This window comes from Oratosquilla oratoria, chromosome 24, assembly GCF_046742065.1.
Source record: "Oratosquilla oratoria isolate Oo_2021 chromosome 24, ASM4674206v1, whole genome shotgun sequence".
NCBI classification, from domain to species: Eukaryota; Metazoa; Arthropoda; class Malacostraca; order Stomatopoda; family Squillidae; genus Oratosquilla; species Oratosquilla oratoria.
Genome location: NC_134800.1, coordinates 42720919 through 42738418, shown reverse-complemented (window position 1 = coordinate 42738418; position 17500 = coordinate 42720919). Strand labels below are relative to the sequence as shown.

At 50.9% G+C, this 17500-nt stretch overlaps 1 protein-coding gene across 6 annotated transcripts in view; it reads right to left on the bottom strand.

Annotated features, from left to right (window-relative positions):
- Patronin (calmodulin-regulated spectrin-associated protein patronin) overlaps positions 1-13936 on the bottom strand; it is an 88658-nt gene extending 74722 nt beyond the window's left edge. For 2 of the 6 annotated variants that reach the window (XM_076207968.1, XM_076207967.1), the window contains exon 1: positions 7122-13934. In XM_076207968.1, the coding sequence (XP_076064083.1) occupies positions 7122-13538 (6417 nt within the window). In that variant the 5' untranslated portion in view covers positions 13539-13934. Of the gene's footprint in view, positions 1-7121 lie in introns of all 6 variants that reach the window. The other 4 variants (XM_076207966.1, XM_076207971.1, XM_076207969.1 and 1 more) reach the window with 4 other exon arrangements.
- Between the last annotated feature and the right edge of the window lie 3564 nt (positions 13937-17500).

The window sequence follows — 17500 nt, the reverse complement described above, 5'->3', positions numbered from 1 at the left end:
TCAACGAAGATGTCATCGGCCACGGCAGCAGCTTTCCCTGTTTATAATTGTTAATTCAAGTTTTCTCTGTCTCCCTCCCTCTTTCTCTCTCCACCTGGAGCTCTCTCTTTCCCTTTCTCCATCTCTCCATCAGGAGCTCTTCCTCTACCTGTCCATTCTTTCCTCTCTCTTCCCCTCCCTCCTTCTTTCCCCCTCTTTTCCAGCTCCATCTCCACCTCTTCCTCTTCCTCCTCCTCCTCCCACAAACTTTCCCACTAACGACCATCTGTGCAGTCCAGTTCGACTCCAAGAAATTTCTTCGAGACAATAAAACCCTTTCGAGCACACACCAACACTTGCAACTCAAGACTCGTGCCTCGCTGTATAGCTTTTGTGGTGAGTGTCTAGCGACTGTATTCGGAAGACGGGTGGTACCCGGAATAAAAGAGGCACAAACCGACCGGCACCCCATTTTGGCACTGGACAGCTTGTTCGTTTTTGGTTGTCGCCAAGCGATTTTATTCAGCTGTGGGACGATGACACCACCACCTCCCACCCTCTCCGTAGCGAAAGGGCCAATAAAAACGTTCCACCAATTAACAACAAAAACGTTTACAGCCTGTCATGGCGGCGCTGAAGAGGACGAAAACTTGTTTGTTTTCCAGCCTCGTTCATGTCCAGCGATTGATCCAAATTGCCCAAAGATATCTAACCCACGTACAATTGCCTCCAATTGTATACACTACAATGGCCCGCGTCTTCTACGAAACTGTAACAAACGTACTAGACTTACGATTTGGGGTTACAATGTAAGGCTCGAACCGGGTCGTAAGTTTACGAGGTTGACTTACGTTTCCTCCCACAGTGCCCAAGAAGGGGGCATCTACCACTGTAGAGAGGTAGAGAGAGAGAGAGAGAGAGAGAGAGAGAGAGAGAGAGAGAGAGAGAGAGAGAGAGAGAGAGAGAGAGAGAGAGAGAGAGAGAGAGAGAGAGAGAGAGAGAGAGAGAGAGAGAGAGAGAGAGAGAGTGTGTGTGTGTGTGTGTGTGTGTGTGTGTGTGTGTGTGTGTGTGTGTGTGTGTGTGTGTGTGTGTGTGTGTGTGTGTGTGTGGGCGCGCGCGCGATATGGCACCATTGAGACAATTGGGGACACTCGCGCGTAGAACCACTCTTCACAATGAAGTGAAGGGCCACTCATCGAGGGTGTAGCCCCGTAGACTGTCACTCGGTTCCGCAACACCCACCTCTGCTGGACATGTGCAGTGAACAGGAATTGTTTCACCAGCTACCCCAACCCCGGGCACACATACATCAACACTCTAAACTGGGCTGCGTACAGCAGGGGCGCGTGATTATCCACAAGGATAGAAGCGCTGGTAAACTAGTCCATAAAAACGACCAAGCTAGATTTTCATCTAGAAATGAATAAATAAATACACAAATAAAAATAAACAAATAAAAAAAAATAAAAAGTAGAGCAAAACCTAATTGGTTTAACAACAGGTACCGTAGCACGAAAACACTATAAAGTTTCCCTGAGCCACGACCCGTTTTACCCAGCGGACTGTACAGATAGCCGACCGCGGTAACTGATCACGAACATTAGGAATTGTTCCCAGTTCTCGTTCATTTGGACCGCGGGAACTAGATATCGGTAGCCACTCACCACAGCCCCGTTCTTGCAACTCCCGATGTGACTTCTGAAGTCGAAACATTCTAGACCCCAAAAAGTGTATTGCTGGACAACTTCCGCCAGTATTAATGTCTTTGTTTCATTCCTGCACTTTATCTACTGGAAAACTAGCACAGCCCAGTATATATTTTTTCCTTTTTTTCACTGCCTTTCTGGTGACGTGAAAGCCTGCGTGTGTGACCAGACCCGAGTTGCAGCAACTGGGTGCGAGTTCCCAGTGACGGTTGCCAATGGGTCAGATGCTAATGTGGCCTAATGTATGTATGTATGCGTGTGTGTCTGTGTGTGCGTGACCTCTGCTTAGGTCAACTGCCTCACGGTGACTGAAAATGTCCATTTCTTTTCTCCGAACCCTCCCACCTCCATTCTCCCTTTCCCTCTCTCTCATCTTTCTTCCCTTCTCTCATTCATCCTACCCGACAACTGAAAACTCTAGGAACCTCTCTCCCTTCTTCCTTCTATTATCCTCCTATCCTACATCCCTTTCTCTCCTCTCCTCCCCTATCCTATACCCCTTTCTCTCCTTTATCCTACACCCCTTTCTCTTCTTTCCTCCCCTATCCTACATCCCTTTTTCTCATCTCCTCCCCTATCCTACACCCTTTTCTCTCCTCTCCTCACCTCTGCTGTTGGCCAGAGAGCTTAGATTTCACGAGAGCTCATTCAACGATTCTGGAATTGTCTCCGCTCAGCCCGGCGGTCACTCACAGAGGCACGATTTTCAAAAAGTCAATTGAGCGACTCCACAAAAGACGACCAAATATTTCATTTCACATCGCTGCCGCTTCTCAAGACCAGCTGCTGAGAAACGCATCGTCATCTGATAGTCTTTCAGACAGCGTGTACATGATGTGCAACATGCACAATATGTACACTGTAACACATCCTCCGTATTTTTACCGTCAAAAGTCGACAGCCAACACTGATACAGTATAAACACGGATAAATCGTTCAATGTTTTTCAGACTTTTCAGACTTTTTTCTTAATGTTCGACCTTGCTTAACATTCTATCATGATAACTTATGAAATGGTGAGCCTACAATATCATCTATTAAGCATATTGGCTTCAGTAGAGGAAAGTTGATCTTAAGTGGGACTACATGTTGGTTAAAGCTATGAAATCCTTAAATTACGGTAAAATATATGAAATCAGATTTGCCGTAGAAAAATTGTTTCTGTGCGTTATTTTTTAGAAGTGTGAGTGTGTGTGTGTGTGTGTGTGTGTGTGTGTGTGTGTGTGTGTGTGTGTGTGTGTGTGTGTGTGTGTGCGCGCGCACACACACACACACACAGAGTCAACTGCTAAACCAACTTCTTTTACAGAAATCATTGATTCGTGGGGGTTTGTGCCGGCCCTTTTACTCTTGCAAACTTCTCTCAACCCCACCCCCCCACCTGTCTGTCAGAACAGCTTACTGGTACTTTCTCCCCCGAGTCATAATGCTCCATCTTCTGGCTTTTAGTCACCCCCCTCCTCTTCCCACCCACCCACATCCACCGTCTGCACTCTTTATCATATAACCACTTTCACTTTGGTCTTTTCTCTTGGTCTCTCAATGTTATTCTTGACGATGATCTTTCCTTTGATTCTCCATGTCATTAATTTAGTTTTTTTTTATTTTCCTTTTTGAGGCTAAGATAAGAATTTGTATAATGATAAAACTTTGTTTCAAACGTACTCAAAGTAAGAAACTCGTCTGCTCAACATAGATGTACAAATGATACATACACACACACACACACACACACACGTATACATTGCGTGTGCCCATACACATACACACACGTACACACCACGCGCGCGCATACACACACACACAATTTTTAAATCATCTTGCCAGAATTTTTTTTATTAAACCAGGTGTACAATCAGGCTGCATACTAATATACAGCAAGGCTTCTCCGCAGTTGGTCCCGCTAAACACACACAGGCGCTGCGCGTCACAAAGGAAAGCGAGACTCGAACTCTAATGAGGCGTCCAGAAATAGAGGGGCATCCCCGCCACTTGTACTGGTTTCGAGTTAAGCCCGTATATATTTATATATATATATATATATATATATATATATATATATATATATATATATATATATACAGAGGAAGCTTACGCCTTTCACGATCCGTGCTCTTGACAGAAATGGAGAATTTATGTTGAAAATTGTGCCAACTGGCATGCGGCTCGCCTGTACTCGCTCGGGCTAGCACTCAGGAAGCTGGCGCATTTTGGGCACTCCCAGTATGGGAATGCTCCGAGCCCAAGCTGTATCTTTGTTCAGCTAACTTATCTAGTTCAATAGTATCATGATTGCAATGTTCATTTCTGGAGGCTTTATACGATAAGTCTACTTTTTGTACGTGGTGCCTTTTCATTTTTAGGACTTCTTTCTCAATAAAAAAATAAAATAAAATAAAATAAATTAAACAAAAAAATACAATAAAATAGATTAACAAATCAGAAAAAAAAATCATAGATATTCTTCATTTACATGAACCTAAACACACTCCGTTCCTCCGTGTTCAAAATTAGGTTCTCACCAAAGATTAGAAATTTTACACTTTATTAATTTTGGAAGCGATCTGTGGCGAAGGTCAATAGATTGTTTCGCTTTCCCTCTTTTGCCGGTGTCACACTGTGCGGCGGCGCCGGATGGTGCCTGTTTACGATTGCAAGTACAGTTAGCTTAATAAAATCACCTGGCGACAACCAGGACTGCATATAACGACCACCATCTCCCCATTGATTAAGATACTCTCATAACCTTTCGAGTTTAATGACTCGTAATAAGGGAGATTTCTGTAGTCAACAGCAAGCCGCAACGGCGGCGCCGGACAGTGTGACACCGTCTTTGGCGTGGATAACAAAGACGTAAACAAACTCATGCTGAGACAGGAGTGAGACAGGGCGATGATGCAAACTTCAGACACTTCCAGCATGCCTTAAAAGGATTTTTTTTCCAGAGTTTCTATTGGGAAAGGAAAGGTCAGGATGCTTATGGGAAACATTTTAATCGCCTGAGAATGGCAGGTGGCAGTACTTTCAGAAACAACAGAAAAAATATACAGGAAGTGGTTTTAATGGTTTCAACAGTAAAGCAAATTTAACATGGATAGGAGTTAAGGAAAAGTAACATTCAACACTACAGTCCCCGAGGAAACAAGCCAAAATCGATGGTAAAGTTCTTGAAGAGGGTGACAAGGACATTCATTTGGGTAAACATTCTAAGGTTGATAAAAGATCTTGTAAATGGAGAGGTTCAAATGTAAAAATATATAAACATACACAGGACATAAATGGTAAAATGTATATACATAACTATGAGGAAATACACACACACACACACACGCAACACAAAAACACCCGTAACAAACACTCATTACACATATATTCATACACGCGCGCAGAGAGAAAGAAAAAGAGAGCAAGGGAGGGAGAGGGGAAGAGAGAGGGAGTGGAGAGAGAGAGAGAGAGAGAGAGAGAGAGAGAGAGAGAGAGAGAGAGAGAGAGAGAGAGAGAGAGAGAGAGGAGTGAGAGAGAGAGAGAGAGAGAGAGGATGGAAGGTGGTATGGAGGGAGCGGGGAATTGAAGAAAAGGCAGCGGGAAAGGACGGACGGAGGGAAGGACGGAGGAAATGAGGGAGGGAGGGAAAGAGAGAGGAAGGGAGAGAGGATTGTGGCTGAAGGTCTTTCTTTTCAGTCATGTCTTTGTCCATAGAGTCCTTCGCTACTCAAAGATGTACTGCACTATGCGACCGAACGATACGAGGGAACAGGTCAGGGTACGTTTTCTATTCTGCCTCCACGTAGATGTACAGGTAGCTACAGTCGAATAATACGATAACGATGGCTGGGTACTACTACTACTACAGTACTGGCAGTACTAATGATGGTGATAGTGGCTGTGGTATCGGGGGTGGTTGTGGAAGTCCGGAGGCTGTAATTTGTGTATAGAGGGGCAATAACGTCAGACGAATGTTAAACAAGATCTTGTTCCACCAACGCTGAGGTGGAACAAGCTCATGTTTATCACTCCATTCACCTGTCTGAAAACAGCTCAATCACAAATCATGTCACAATGCCTTTAAGAAAGTCACTGGTGACTCCTTTATCTTGTCATCCTTACGACTACCAACCTTTTCGATATTGGCTACCGTCTGGCTTTTTTATTTGTTCCCGTGACACACCCTCCCATCCTCCCCACCCAGTTAGCGAATAGGATTGCAGATCATCTCCATTAACCCCTTTCGTGCAGGGTGGCACTTTTCCTTTAATCTCGCCTGCCGCCAGGCTATTTCATTAACAGAGGAACTGCATCAATCCGTGTCACGCCATAGAGTAGTTGCATGGTTGGAAAATGTTGGAAACTAATGCTGATAACAACCAATACCGCTAACAACTACAACTCTCAATGTCTCCTCCGGTTGTCTCCAGTTACAGATCGTCACAACAAACCCCAGTCACCCACAACCTAGTCCACCTAAGCAAATGGAGAAGCACAAGAGTGCCGTATGGGCACGTCCACATAAACCACAGACATGTGACAAAAAAAAAAAAAAAAAAAAAATATATATATATATATATATATATATATATATATATATATATATATATTATATGGGTAATAAACGCATTGTACATTTTGCCACATGTGAGGCCCTCTTCACACTAGCGGTCTGAACTGGGCGGAAACAGAGGTGGTACCGCATACTCGAAGCAAAACTGCGCGGTTGTGTGTGAACGACTCCACTGACTTACATTGTCATTGAACCGCAGATGTTCAAACCGCTAGTGTGAACAGGGACTGAGACTCCTGTGTAGACACGCTCTACGGTAGAAAGAAGATCCCCACCCCCGTCTCTCAACCGCGAAATACTGAAGTCTCGAGTGATTAGTCTTTTGCAGGAGTGCTGGAAACTCGCACACGCACTCTTAACAACCACGGAAAAGTACAGTGGGTCATTTTGCACCACAGCCCTCTGGAGCCCTCTGAAAGACTTCAGTAGCACAAGGGCATGTTCACACTAAGTCACTAACATGCAACTAAGTGGATAAGATGGTCGCCTTGTGCCTTCGTAGTCTTTCAGGCGAACTCTTCTTACTGTGAAAACAATCAACAGACACACACGTGCGCACGCACGCACGCACGCACACACACACACACACACACACACAAAATCTCTCTCTCCCGAGTACACGATCAATCGGGAACGACGGCGCCGCCATGAACCCCCGGCAAGCACCAGGTACATCTTAACCATCTGGTGGGTGGTCCTTGGACTAAAAGAAGTAAACTGACTTCGGCAAACACGTTCAACCTGACGACGTACATCGCATATTTTCCTTCGCGTGCCGCCGGGCGACTTTATTCAGTCGAGGGACGGGCCTCAAGCTGAAAGGGATTAACGTAAGAGACTTCCTGCGCGGAAGGGTGACGGTCGGCGCGGTCGCTTACCCTCCACCACTGACTGCGGTAGCACCACTCGGTGTGGTTGTTATTGTTGGAGAGGTGGATCCACAGGAGCATCCTCTTGGTCTTTTCGAGCTCCCAACGCTCGCGGTCCTCGGGCGCCTTGCTCCGCCGCATCTTGGCCATCTGATCCCACAGGAGCCAGTCGTCTTTGTACGACTGCATACGGGACGAGGGCAGCTGCCGGGCACCCGAGCCGCCGCCAAAGATTGCGCCGGCGCCGCCGTCGGCGCCAGCACCCGACCCAGCAGCCTTGTCCTCCGCAGACTCCTCAGAGTCCTGCTGCTGCTGCAGCTTCTGCTCCTCCTCAGCGAAGATGACGCTCTCGAGGTCCGACCACGTGGTGGCGAAGTCCTCCAACCGGCGGGTGGTGTCGAACCGCACTACACGTTTGGGTGATTCGTCCACGTCCTCTGGCATCTTCAGTCCCTGACTGACCAGAAAGGCGTCGTCCTCCAGTGGGTTCCTGCCGCCGACACCACGGGTGGCCGCGTCCCCCGGCGGCGTCTCGCCCTCCGGGTGGCGAGACTCCTTGCTGCGCGTCATGTGTTCATGGACATACTTGGCGATGTCAGCCATGTCAAAACTGAAGTCGGCGTTGTCGTTCAAGAAGGCTTCAGGGCAGATGCCCAGCTCCACTCCGTCTTCGCCTTCGTCGTCGCCGCCTCCGCGCTTACTGTTGCGGGGCAGTGTCGAAAGGGGCGTGTAGTCCGGAGTAGGCAGGAAAATCTCCTCCATCTCGCCGTCCTCCTTGGCAATATGCAGAACCTCACGCTCTTTGGTCCTCGTCTCGGCACCTCCTGTAACCCCTTCGTCGCCTCTACACGCCGCGCCCTGAGCTTCCCCATCCCCCTTGCCCGGCGCCTCCTTGTCTTCGTTGCCGTCGTCATCGACAGCCTGTAGTTTCCCTCCAAACTTGAGCTCCAGGGTCTGTCGCCTCTTTTCGTAAAGAGACCCAAAGATCTTATTCATGTGGGGCGCCAGCTGTTCCCGTGTCGAGGCGACTGATGACTTGTTTTCGGCCGAGGCGTGGTCCCCCACCAAAGAAGCAGTCCCCGTCGCCCCTTGGGCCTTCTCAAGGATCGTTCCTGTCGTCGCGGCGGCGGTAGCGCCAGAGTCATGCTCGTCCTCTGCCCCGTCGGGGTTGAACCTTCGGCGCAGCTTGAGCTTCAGCTCGCGGATCATGAGGTCGTTGTTCATGTTGCCGAGGACGGCCACGCCGATCTTCTGTGCCTTCTTGATCTTATCCGCCGTGTCGCACGAAGAGGGGGCTGCAGTCGAAGCCACCTCCACGGACCCCTCTGGGCCCCCGTTGCCGCCTTGGTCAACTGTTCTTTTATCGACCCCAACCTCCACGTCTTCTTGTTGCTGAGACGATCTCAGCATCATCATCTCCTGCCGGATCTCCTGTCGAGTACCATAAATCTCACTGTCGTTCTCGTACGTGTGCAATTTGGACTCCGAGGAGGAGTTCGTGTTGAGAGTGAACCCCATCAAGTCTTGAGGCGGCGGCGGTGGCGGCGGCGCCGGTCGAGTCTGCCTCCGTTCCTTCTCCACCTCCGGGAGGAGTGGGGTCGACTGTGGCTCGCCGTCGCTGCTGGGGCTGTCGAGATCGAGCGAAGAGAGTTGTCCGGCGTTCTTCTCGGCCTCCTTCCTCTCGAGAGTGCCCTTGAACATCTCCTCTGTGAGCTCGACTACCTGGCCGTTCCGGATGATGACGGGCGACTCCCCCTCCACCACCTGCTTCCCTCCGTCGACGTCCCGCCGGACGTAGGCGCCGTTCATGCAGTGGAAGAGCCTGGAGTTGCAGGCGCCGTAGATGGGCTCCCCGTTGCGCGAGCCGTACTGGTGTAGGGGTTCCCCCGAGTCGGAGGACCCGTCAGCGGGCTTGTGGGAGAACGTCCTGGAGGCCAAGGACCCGCGGTCGCAGAAGGAACGCGAGGCAAGGGATTCTATGCTCTGGTACACATGGTGCTTCAGTAACACGACCGGAGGATTACCGTCTTCGTCGTCACGCCCGCCGCCGTCTCCGTCACTCTCCTGACGGAGTTCTCTGCCCTCCCCGTCCATGGGATGCATGACCCCTGCCCCGTCGACCATGCACTCCTCGTACACATTGTACTCGTCGGCCTCCTGGCTCGTGCACGAGTCCTTGCGCGACACGTCGCTCGGAGGTCGAAACTGACGTCTCTGGTAGGCACGAAAAAGCAGCCGACCATCCAAGTCCTCGCCCCCCAACAGGAGGTCGCCGTTGCTGGAAGACCCCCCCTTAGGCACGTTCCGAAGGACCAGGGCGCCCGTACCGGAAGTCCCGAAGGAGCTGTCACCACAGCCACCCACGTCCTCGACGCTGGACATGGGTCCTTCGCAATCGATGAGGGAGCGGGACTGCTCGCTGGGCACAGAGGAAGGTGGAGAGGTCCGCTCGATGTTGTCCATACTGTGGTAGGCGTGCTTCCGCCGTAGATTACCCACGACCCGAGGCCCGTGGGTCACAGACTCGAGGTCGGTCGTCAACAGCTTCTCCTCGACGCCCACCTCCTCCTCATGCTCTACCTCTTCCTCCTCCCGAAGTCGCTCGCCCTCAGCTCCCTCCATGTAGTCCCACGAGGTATCGGAGTCCAAGTAGGGCTGCGTGCTCGTGCTCGGAGACTTGCTCTCCAGCCGGTCGCTCCCGTCGGAGTTGGCCATATACTGCGCTTTCCGTTCCTCCGCGTGGTCGCTCCCGTCAGAGTCGGGGCCCTGGTTCACTACGTACTTGTGCCTCTTGGGGTTGTTCCTCCTCTTGCGTTCCTCACCGCCGCGGTGGTGGTGGTGATGGTAGTGGTGGTCCTTGGGTGGATCGGCTGCCTTCTTCAAGGGCGACGGTTCCCTTCCGTCGTTGCACCCGCTGCCCCTGAAGATGACAGACTCGAAGCTGGTGACACTCTCCGTGTCCTCAGAGTCGATGGTGGCGGTGTCGTGGGTGGTGGAGGTTCCTCCGTGGTAGAAGGGCTCGCGATGGTCCGGGTGGTAGTCGTAGTCGGGCTCGTAAGCGCGGCTGTCGCTGGCCATGAGCCGAGGGTGATGGTGATGATCCACAGTCTCGTAGTTGACGAGGTCCTTCTCATCCTGACGCAGGTCCAGCTGTCGCTGCAGCTTCGTCAGAAGCGGCGACGGCTGGGAATCCCTTGGGGGGAAATCTACCTCAGGTGCTAGTGATTCTTCTTCCCTTCCTCCTCCCCCAACAACTCCCCCTCCCCTTCCTCCTCCATCGGACAACGCAGACTTCACCTCCCCCTTGGACGGGGAACTCTTAAGAAGCTCCTTCGAGCCGAACCGCTTAAACCCGAGCCCCATCAAGCCTCTGTATATCTTCTGTTTGAGAGGCGTCTTCGTCGGGCTTGCCTTCTCCTGAGGGAGTGGCTTCCCGTCCTGGAGGGCTCTCCCTCCAGGTGACAACACGACCGCACCAATTGACTGCGGATGCCTCGTGGGGGCAGCTTCTGTTGCCGCTTGCAACGTCTCTCGAATGCGTTCGACATCTTCACCGTCATCGTCACGGTCGCCGTCGTCGGGGTGTTCCACTTCCTCACTACTACTAGTATTGCCCGCAGAAGCGCTCTCTGGGTCAAATTCAGGTGTGGAGGGGATAGGAGTTGGCACGGGAGTTTCCTCTTCTTCCTCCTCCTCTTCCTCCCCTTCTTTCCCTTCCTGGCTGCTAGGACTGCTAGTGTCCCTCTCTTCCAGCTCGCTCTCCACTCCTTTCTCGTCCTCGACCATTTCGTTCTCCTCTTCGCTCTCCCCCTCACCCTCGACAACCACGCAAAGCTCTCCATCGGCGGTGGTACTGCCGGAGATGTTGGGCGTGGCGCCGCCCTCATCGGAGGCTTCAGTGATGTCGTCGCCGGTCGGGACTTTGGGCTCGAAGATGAGCGAGTCGATGCTCCCGAAGGTGTCATAGTCGGTGGCCTCCCGACTCCCAATCTTCGAGTTTTTGGGATTGTCCTCCATGGGCACGTAGATGAGACCCAGGTTGATGTTACTGAGCCGTTCCCAGTCCTGCGCCATGGCCTCCTTCAGCCGATCGCGTATCTCCTGGTTCCTCTCATCTTCGTCCTCTATGTTGGTCAGGTCGAAGTAGCGCTGGATGTGCTCCGTGATGACCTTGATGATGCGATTCTTGGTGGTCGCCGTCACCGCCTCCGCCTGTCCCCCGAGGATCTCCCGCACCCGCCGCTGCAGCTCCAAGACTTCAGACTCGCGGGATTTCTTCGACCGATCCGCGTTCCGAAGCTTCTCCCGGATGCTCCTCCGGACCGAGACGCGCGCCAGTGACTCGTACACGTCCTCTGCCTCGCTCAGACTCCAAGAGTCGACAGGGCCGGAGCGACGCATCTCGAGGCCAGCTGCCGCCCTACGCTCACCCTCGGCCTTGGCGAGCTGCTTGAGCCTCCTCTCCTGTTCCTCCAGCGTGAGGCTGAGCATCCGCACGTGGCGGTCTTGGCCTCCCAGCTGTACTGGCTCGTAACCCTTCTCGAACTCGTTTACGGACCACGAGTCGTACGAGAGCACGGACTGGTCACTCGGGGACTCTGACCTCGGGTCGGGGGGATGCCCGTTCTCTTGGTGCGTCTTGCCACCCTGCTGCGGCGCCGGCGAAGGCGCAGACGCAGGGCGTTCGTGGGGGCCGCACTGGCACGGACTCCCGTCCGGCCTGACGGCGTCGCCCCCGCACTGTTCGCAAGAGGCACAAGAACACAGGTCCCAGCTGGAAGAGGAGGTGGAGAGGTCACCGCTTTGGGTCGGGGAGAGGCCCCGTTCGTCCTCGCTCTCCCTCATCTCCCTCAGGCGAGAGAGGATCTCGCTCCTGGAAACGTAGGCCTTATCTTTGACCCCGGGATAAGGCGGCGGGCCGTTCAGGGGCAGCGGCGGTGGCGGGCCCCCGTAGACCAGGTGCGCTGGTGCAAAGGCAGGCAACGGGTCAACCGCGGCTATGAACCCGTACATAGGTTCCACCGGGGCTCTAACGACGTAGGCCGAGTCCATGTGGGGCCGGGATCCGTACATGGCTGCCTCCACCTGCGCCCGCGACCCGTACACGGGTTCCATTATGGGCCGGTAGCCGTACACCGGCTCCACGGGGGGCCGAGCTCCGTACACGGGGCCCACGGGCGGCCTGGACCCATAAGTAGGCTCCATCCGGGAGAGGATCTCTGAGCGGGAGATGTAGACGGGTTCGTCAACATTGCTCGGGACGGAGCGCCACGACTGCGAGTCTTCCTCGGTGGCCTTCTGCTCTCCGTGGCGGGCCAGCGAATCCTGAAGGTTTCGGATATTACGGTAGAGTTCCGATCGGGTCACGTAGTCCGTCTCGCCGAACTCGCTCTCCGTTTCGCTTGACCCGGGGGAGAGGATCCTCTTTGGAAGGGGCGGTGGGGGCGACGGAGGGGCGTGGACTTCAGCCACCACCTGCTGCAGCGACTGTGGGGTCCACATCCCCGGGAGGAGGCCGTAGGGGGGCCCGGAGGACGATGCCAACTGGTTCTCCCGGAGCTCCATCTGTCGGAGAATCTCTGAGCGACTCACGGTCCTCTTCGCCACCGGGCCGCGGTCCCCTGGGAGAGGCGGGGCGCCCGGAGCCTGCTGGGGGATGGGTTCGAACACCTTGGAGAAGTTCTCCTCGAGGTCGGCCCACGAATCCACCTCGGAGTCGCTCCCGTCTCCACCGCGGCCGTCGCCGCCGCCGCCGCCGCCGCCGCCGTCCTGCCCCTGCTGGGGGTCCGACTTCTTGTCCTGAGTAGCAACCTCTTGAGTCACAGATTTCATCATGCGGTGCGCCAGGAGTCGCCGCGACTCGTAGATACTCTCTGCATCGGACTCCTCCTCTGTCGTCGGCGTCGCCTCATTCGGTTTCTCCTGACGTTGCTGATCATCTCCCTTTTGAGGTTCTTCCATGCTGGGGGTTCCCCCGGGCAGGGCGCTGTCAGGGGCAGGAGACGCGACATTGTCCACTGTATCTTCGCCGGGTTCTTCTTCTTCGGGAGGGGGCGGAAGAGCTCTGATCCCTTCGGAGGACCCCGTGATGTCACCCTCTCGAGCGTCATCCACTTCCTTCGTATGGCCCTGACCTTCGCCAGCAGCACCCCGGCCCTTGGCCTTGGAACCACCAGCGCCAGCCTCGAGCTCGGCTATCTTCTTCCGGACGCTGCCTCTGAAGGCCTTCATCTTGGAGGCGTAGGTCTCGGGCCTCGGAGGCGGGGCGGCCACGGCCACGGCGAGGGCGATGGCCTTCACGGGCAACGTGTCGATATTCCGGGTCGGACTCGGCATCTTCTCCCGAGTTGCTTTGGAGGGCGACTTGTCCCTCTCGCCCTTCGCCGCCTTCCCCTTCGAGGAACCTCTCCGGAGTAGATCTCTCATGACGGCGATGACGAGGAGGACTGATGTTTGCTCAGTTTAGTGTAGGATGGGAAGGGAGGGAAGAGGGAAAGGGGGAAGGAGGGAAAGGCGCTGTGACAACACTCAGCGGCCTATGCCGCGCCCGAAGTGTGTAAGGTCATATCGCGATGGACAGCTGTGGGACAGCTGGGGTAAAGTTGCTGACAAACTGTTGTGGCCGTCTCTGAGCCACCACGTCACGATACAACGATGTGCCCTCCCTCACGTGACGACAGAAACAGGCAAACGTCACACAGGCCGTTCTTTCCTTCACGACCACAGTAAAAATAGGAAATATATATATACATACATATATCAATCACTTGTCAATCACAACGGCCATCGTTAAGAAACTCCGCCTTCCTCCTTTTCGTTTTTTTTTTTATCATTCCACTACTTCCTTCTTCAGGAGTGTGGTGGGAAGAAGGGGGCAGCCCACAACACCACCAACTGAACCCTCAGGTCACGTGATTCACGCCGACACCGAGCGATTTCAATCAGCTGATAAGTGGCCCCTGATCTTCAAGTACCACCCAACACTTCACTAAGGCCAAACTCGACTGGCACACACACGCACACAAACAACAATAATAAAGCCACAACAGAGTCAAATGTATCACAGATATTTTCTGAGCCTAAATCACTTTTCGAAAAAAACGGCCGACCGCGTGCATGCGTGCGCGCGCCTGCGCCGCAGTCTTTACGTGTGTGAGGTCGTGTCCGGCAGCCACGGCGTCGGCTCTCGTACTGACTGCCCCGCCGTCTCAGAACCCGGACAGTTTCTCTAAACAACCGCTACCTTCACCCACCCACCCTCCCTCCCTCTCTCGCCGCCTTCACCTTCGACGAGCAAATCTCGGTCATTTGAGTCTCGAGTTCGAACTGGAGGGCGCGTCATCACACTGGGCTTCCACGGGCTTACCAACGCCGACCGTTCGTCTGAGTACAAACGACTTTGGTTACAATAATATTTTTCAAATTTCCAAATGTCAAATCATCTTCCGTCTTAATAAAAGATTGCAAGCCTATACGAATGTTAGACATACTGTTGAAATATTCTTTAGAGAAGCCTGGATTCCTGTAAGCGAAGTCATATTCTAGTTATTCAAATGGAGGTTGGGGGTAAGATGTCGGAGGGAAACCAGCCCAGTGTGATAACCACCTCACCTCCCGCGGTTTTTGAACGAATAGCTGTTTCTCGAGAAGGAGCACGTAAGTCCCTTTGATACAACTGTTCGGATTTTGCCAATCAAAAATTTAGCTTAATTTTATTCTGGCTAAGGACAAAATATTTTATTCATATTCAGAATATCTTCTGGGCCGCAAATGGAGAAAGATTAAGAGAAAGAGAAGGAAGAGAAAGAAAGAGAGAGAGAGAGAGAGAGAGAGAGAGAGAGAGAGAGAGAGGGAGGAGGGAGAGAGAGATAGGGGGGAGGGAGAGATAGGGGGAGGAGGGAGAGAGATAGGGGGAGGAGGGAGAGAGAAGGGGGAGGAGGGAGAGAGAAGGGGGGAGGAGTGAGAGAGAGAGGGGGAGGAAGAGAGAGAGATGGGGGAGGGAGAGAGGGAGAGAGAGAGAAGCCGACTCTGTCAACCATTTCCATTCGTGAGATTACCTTAACCCTTCGACGTATACTATATTCGATTCTTGAGTCTACTGAGGTTACCACTAGACGATTTTATTCAGCCGAGGGAAAACCATGCATACTACAAATGGGCCAATATAAGTTCCATCTAACGCCAGACGATTCTACTCAGCTCCCACGTTTTGTGACTTCTTTATTAATTATCATTATTATTATTATTATTATTATTATTATTATTATTACCATTACTTATTTTTATTCCCGGCCCCAGACGATTTTGCCAGGCCTCTCGGTCGTCGCCAGGGCATCATCAAGGCACTCCGGAGACTGGCGATGGTGGATCCACCGAGTACGGCTGTGAGACGTCGATGTACGACGGAGGACACAACATTTTATTATATATATATATATATATATATATATATATATATATATATATATATATATATATATATATATATATAAAGCTTGGGCAGTTTTACTCCCCCAGTTCTTGACACCTGGAGAAACCTGTACTAAACCCAGGAAAGTAAGAGGTTTAAGAAGGAAATAGTCAAGAACGGCTTTACTACAGAGTGGTTACCGAATAGATTTGATATCCATGTAGTGAGCGCTGAAACAATTGTGTTAAGAGATGAGATATCTTTATGGATATATATGACAGGTGGTAAAGGACATGGGACTACCTAGTGCCTTATGGTCTCTTGCATTCTTATGTTATGAAATGTGAGACTTTATAGTATAATCCTCATTTCACCGTGAACAGCTTGTCCACCTCTAGTGGATTACATTGGTTTAAAAACTTTCGGTCACTATCGCGAGAGGTAAAACACGAAGAATATATGTGTATGTATGTATGTATGTATGTGTATATATATATATTATATATACATATATATATATATATATTCAACACATACAAAAATACAAGTGAATAACTAAAATTGAAAAATATATAATTTACACATCACTGCATAAATACTGACACACATCACAGCATACTATTAAGAGTTTAATCTAAGTTTAACTAGAACCTTGGAAATTTGTTACAACATGCCGATGCTCCACAGGAGATTTCTTCATTAATTAAAGGCGGTCTCATTTCCCGCTCGAGTGAATTGAGAAGAACTTCTGTCACAGCTCGATCCTATTATGGTCTGGCGGAGACCGTGAGATTGATCAGGACTGGTCTCAGGCATTCTGGAGACCACAGTCAGAAAGTAATCCAGCCTTAGGCCTGGACACGAAAACAAAGGATCAAGTTTGTTCCAAACATTTATATACAATATGAAAAAAAAAAAAATCATTAGTGTTTGATCTCTTATAGACTCCAGTGATGTGGAGCGCATCTTAGTACGAGGGCTTGATATGCCGTGCTGAGGTCGAACAGAATACTACATTCTTTGAAGGAAAGTGGTAAAAGACAATACACTTTTATAAACACACACAAACACACACACAAACACACACACACACACACACACACACACACACACACACACGAGAAAGAGACGACCTGATGACCATTTACAGAATCATGAAAGGCACAGAAGTCCTTGATCGAGAGGACTTACTAAGTTGGGATAAGAGAAACACAAGGACAAACTCAAAAAGGATAGTTATAGAAGAGACCTGAAAAAATGGTTTTCCACACAGAGTGGTGGATATCTGGAACAAATTGGATAAAATAATAGTGTGTGCAAAAACTATACACGAATTTAAGAGTAAACTAGACACTGAGAGATACAAAAACGGAACACCATGAGCATAGCTCCCCTTCCCGTTAGATACAACTAGGTAAATACGTATATTACCTATCATTACTTCAATAACCAGCGCTTCTCTCCATAGGGACAATTTCGCACCGAAAACTTCTGGCCACTGAGATAACAAAGGAAACATTCACGAGAAGAGAAAGGAGGGAATGGCTGAAATTACGATTTTTTTTTTTTTGGGGGGGGGGGGCGAGTTTCCGATCATAAAAGAATTCTGCGAGACCCTGGTCCGTAGGGATGTCATTACAGATCCTAAATCAAGACACTGACACGCATCTAGGAACTTGGATTTGAGTAAGAAAGGCGTTCTGGCAAGGTCAGCGTGGGAGGCGAAAAGGGGGGGGGGCAGGTTGAAAAGTCTGCACTAGACAACAAATGGAAAAGACATAATGACAGGAAACCTTTATGTACATAACTAGTTCAGCTACAGATATACGCAAATAAATAAACAAATAAAAAGTAATAAAAAAATGAAGGAGACTGCAAAAGACCATAAGACATCTAGACAGGTTCATGAATAAATGAATAAACAAAATTAATATTCAATAAATAACAAATGAATAAAACAAATTAATAAACAGACACA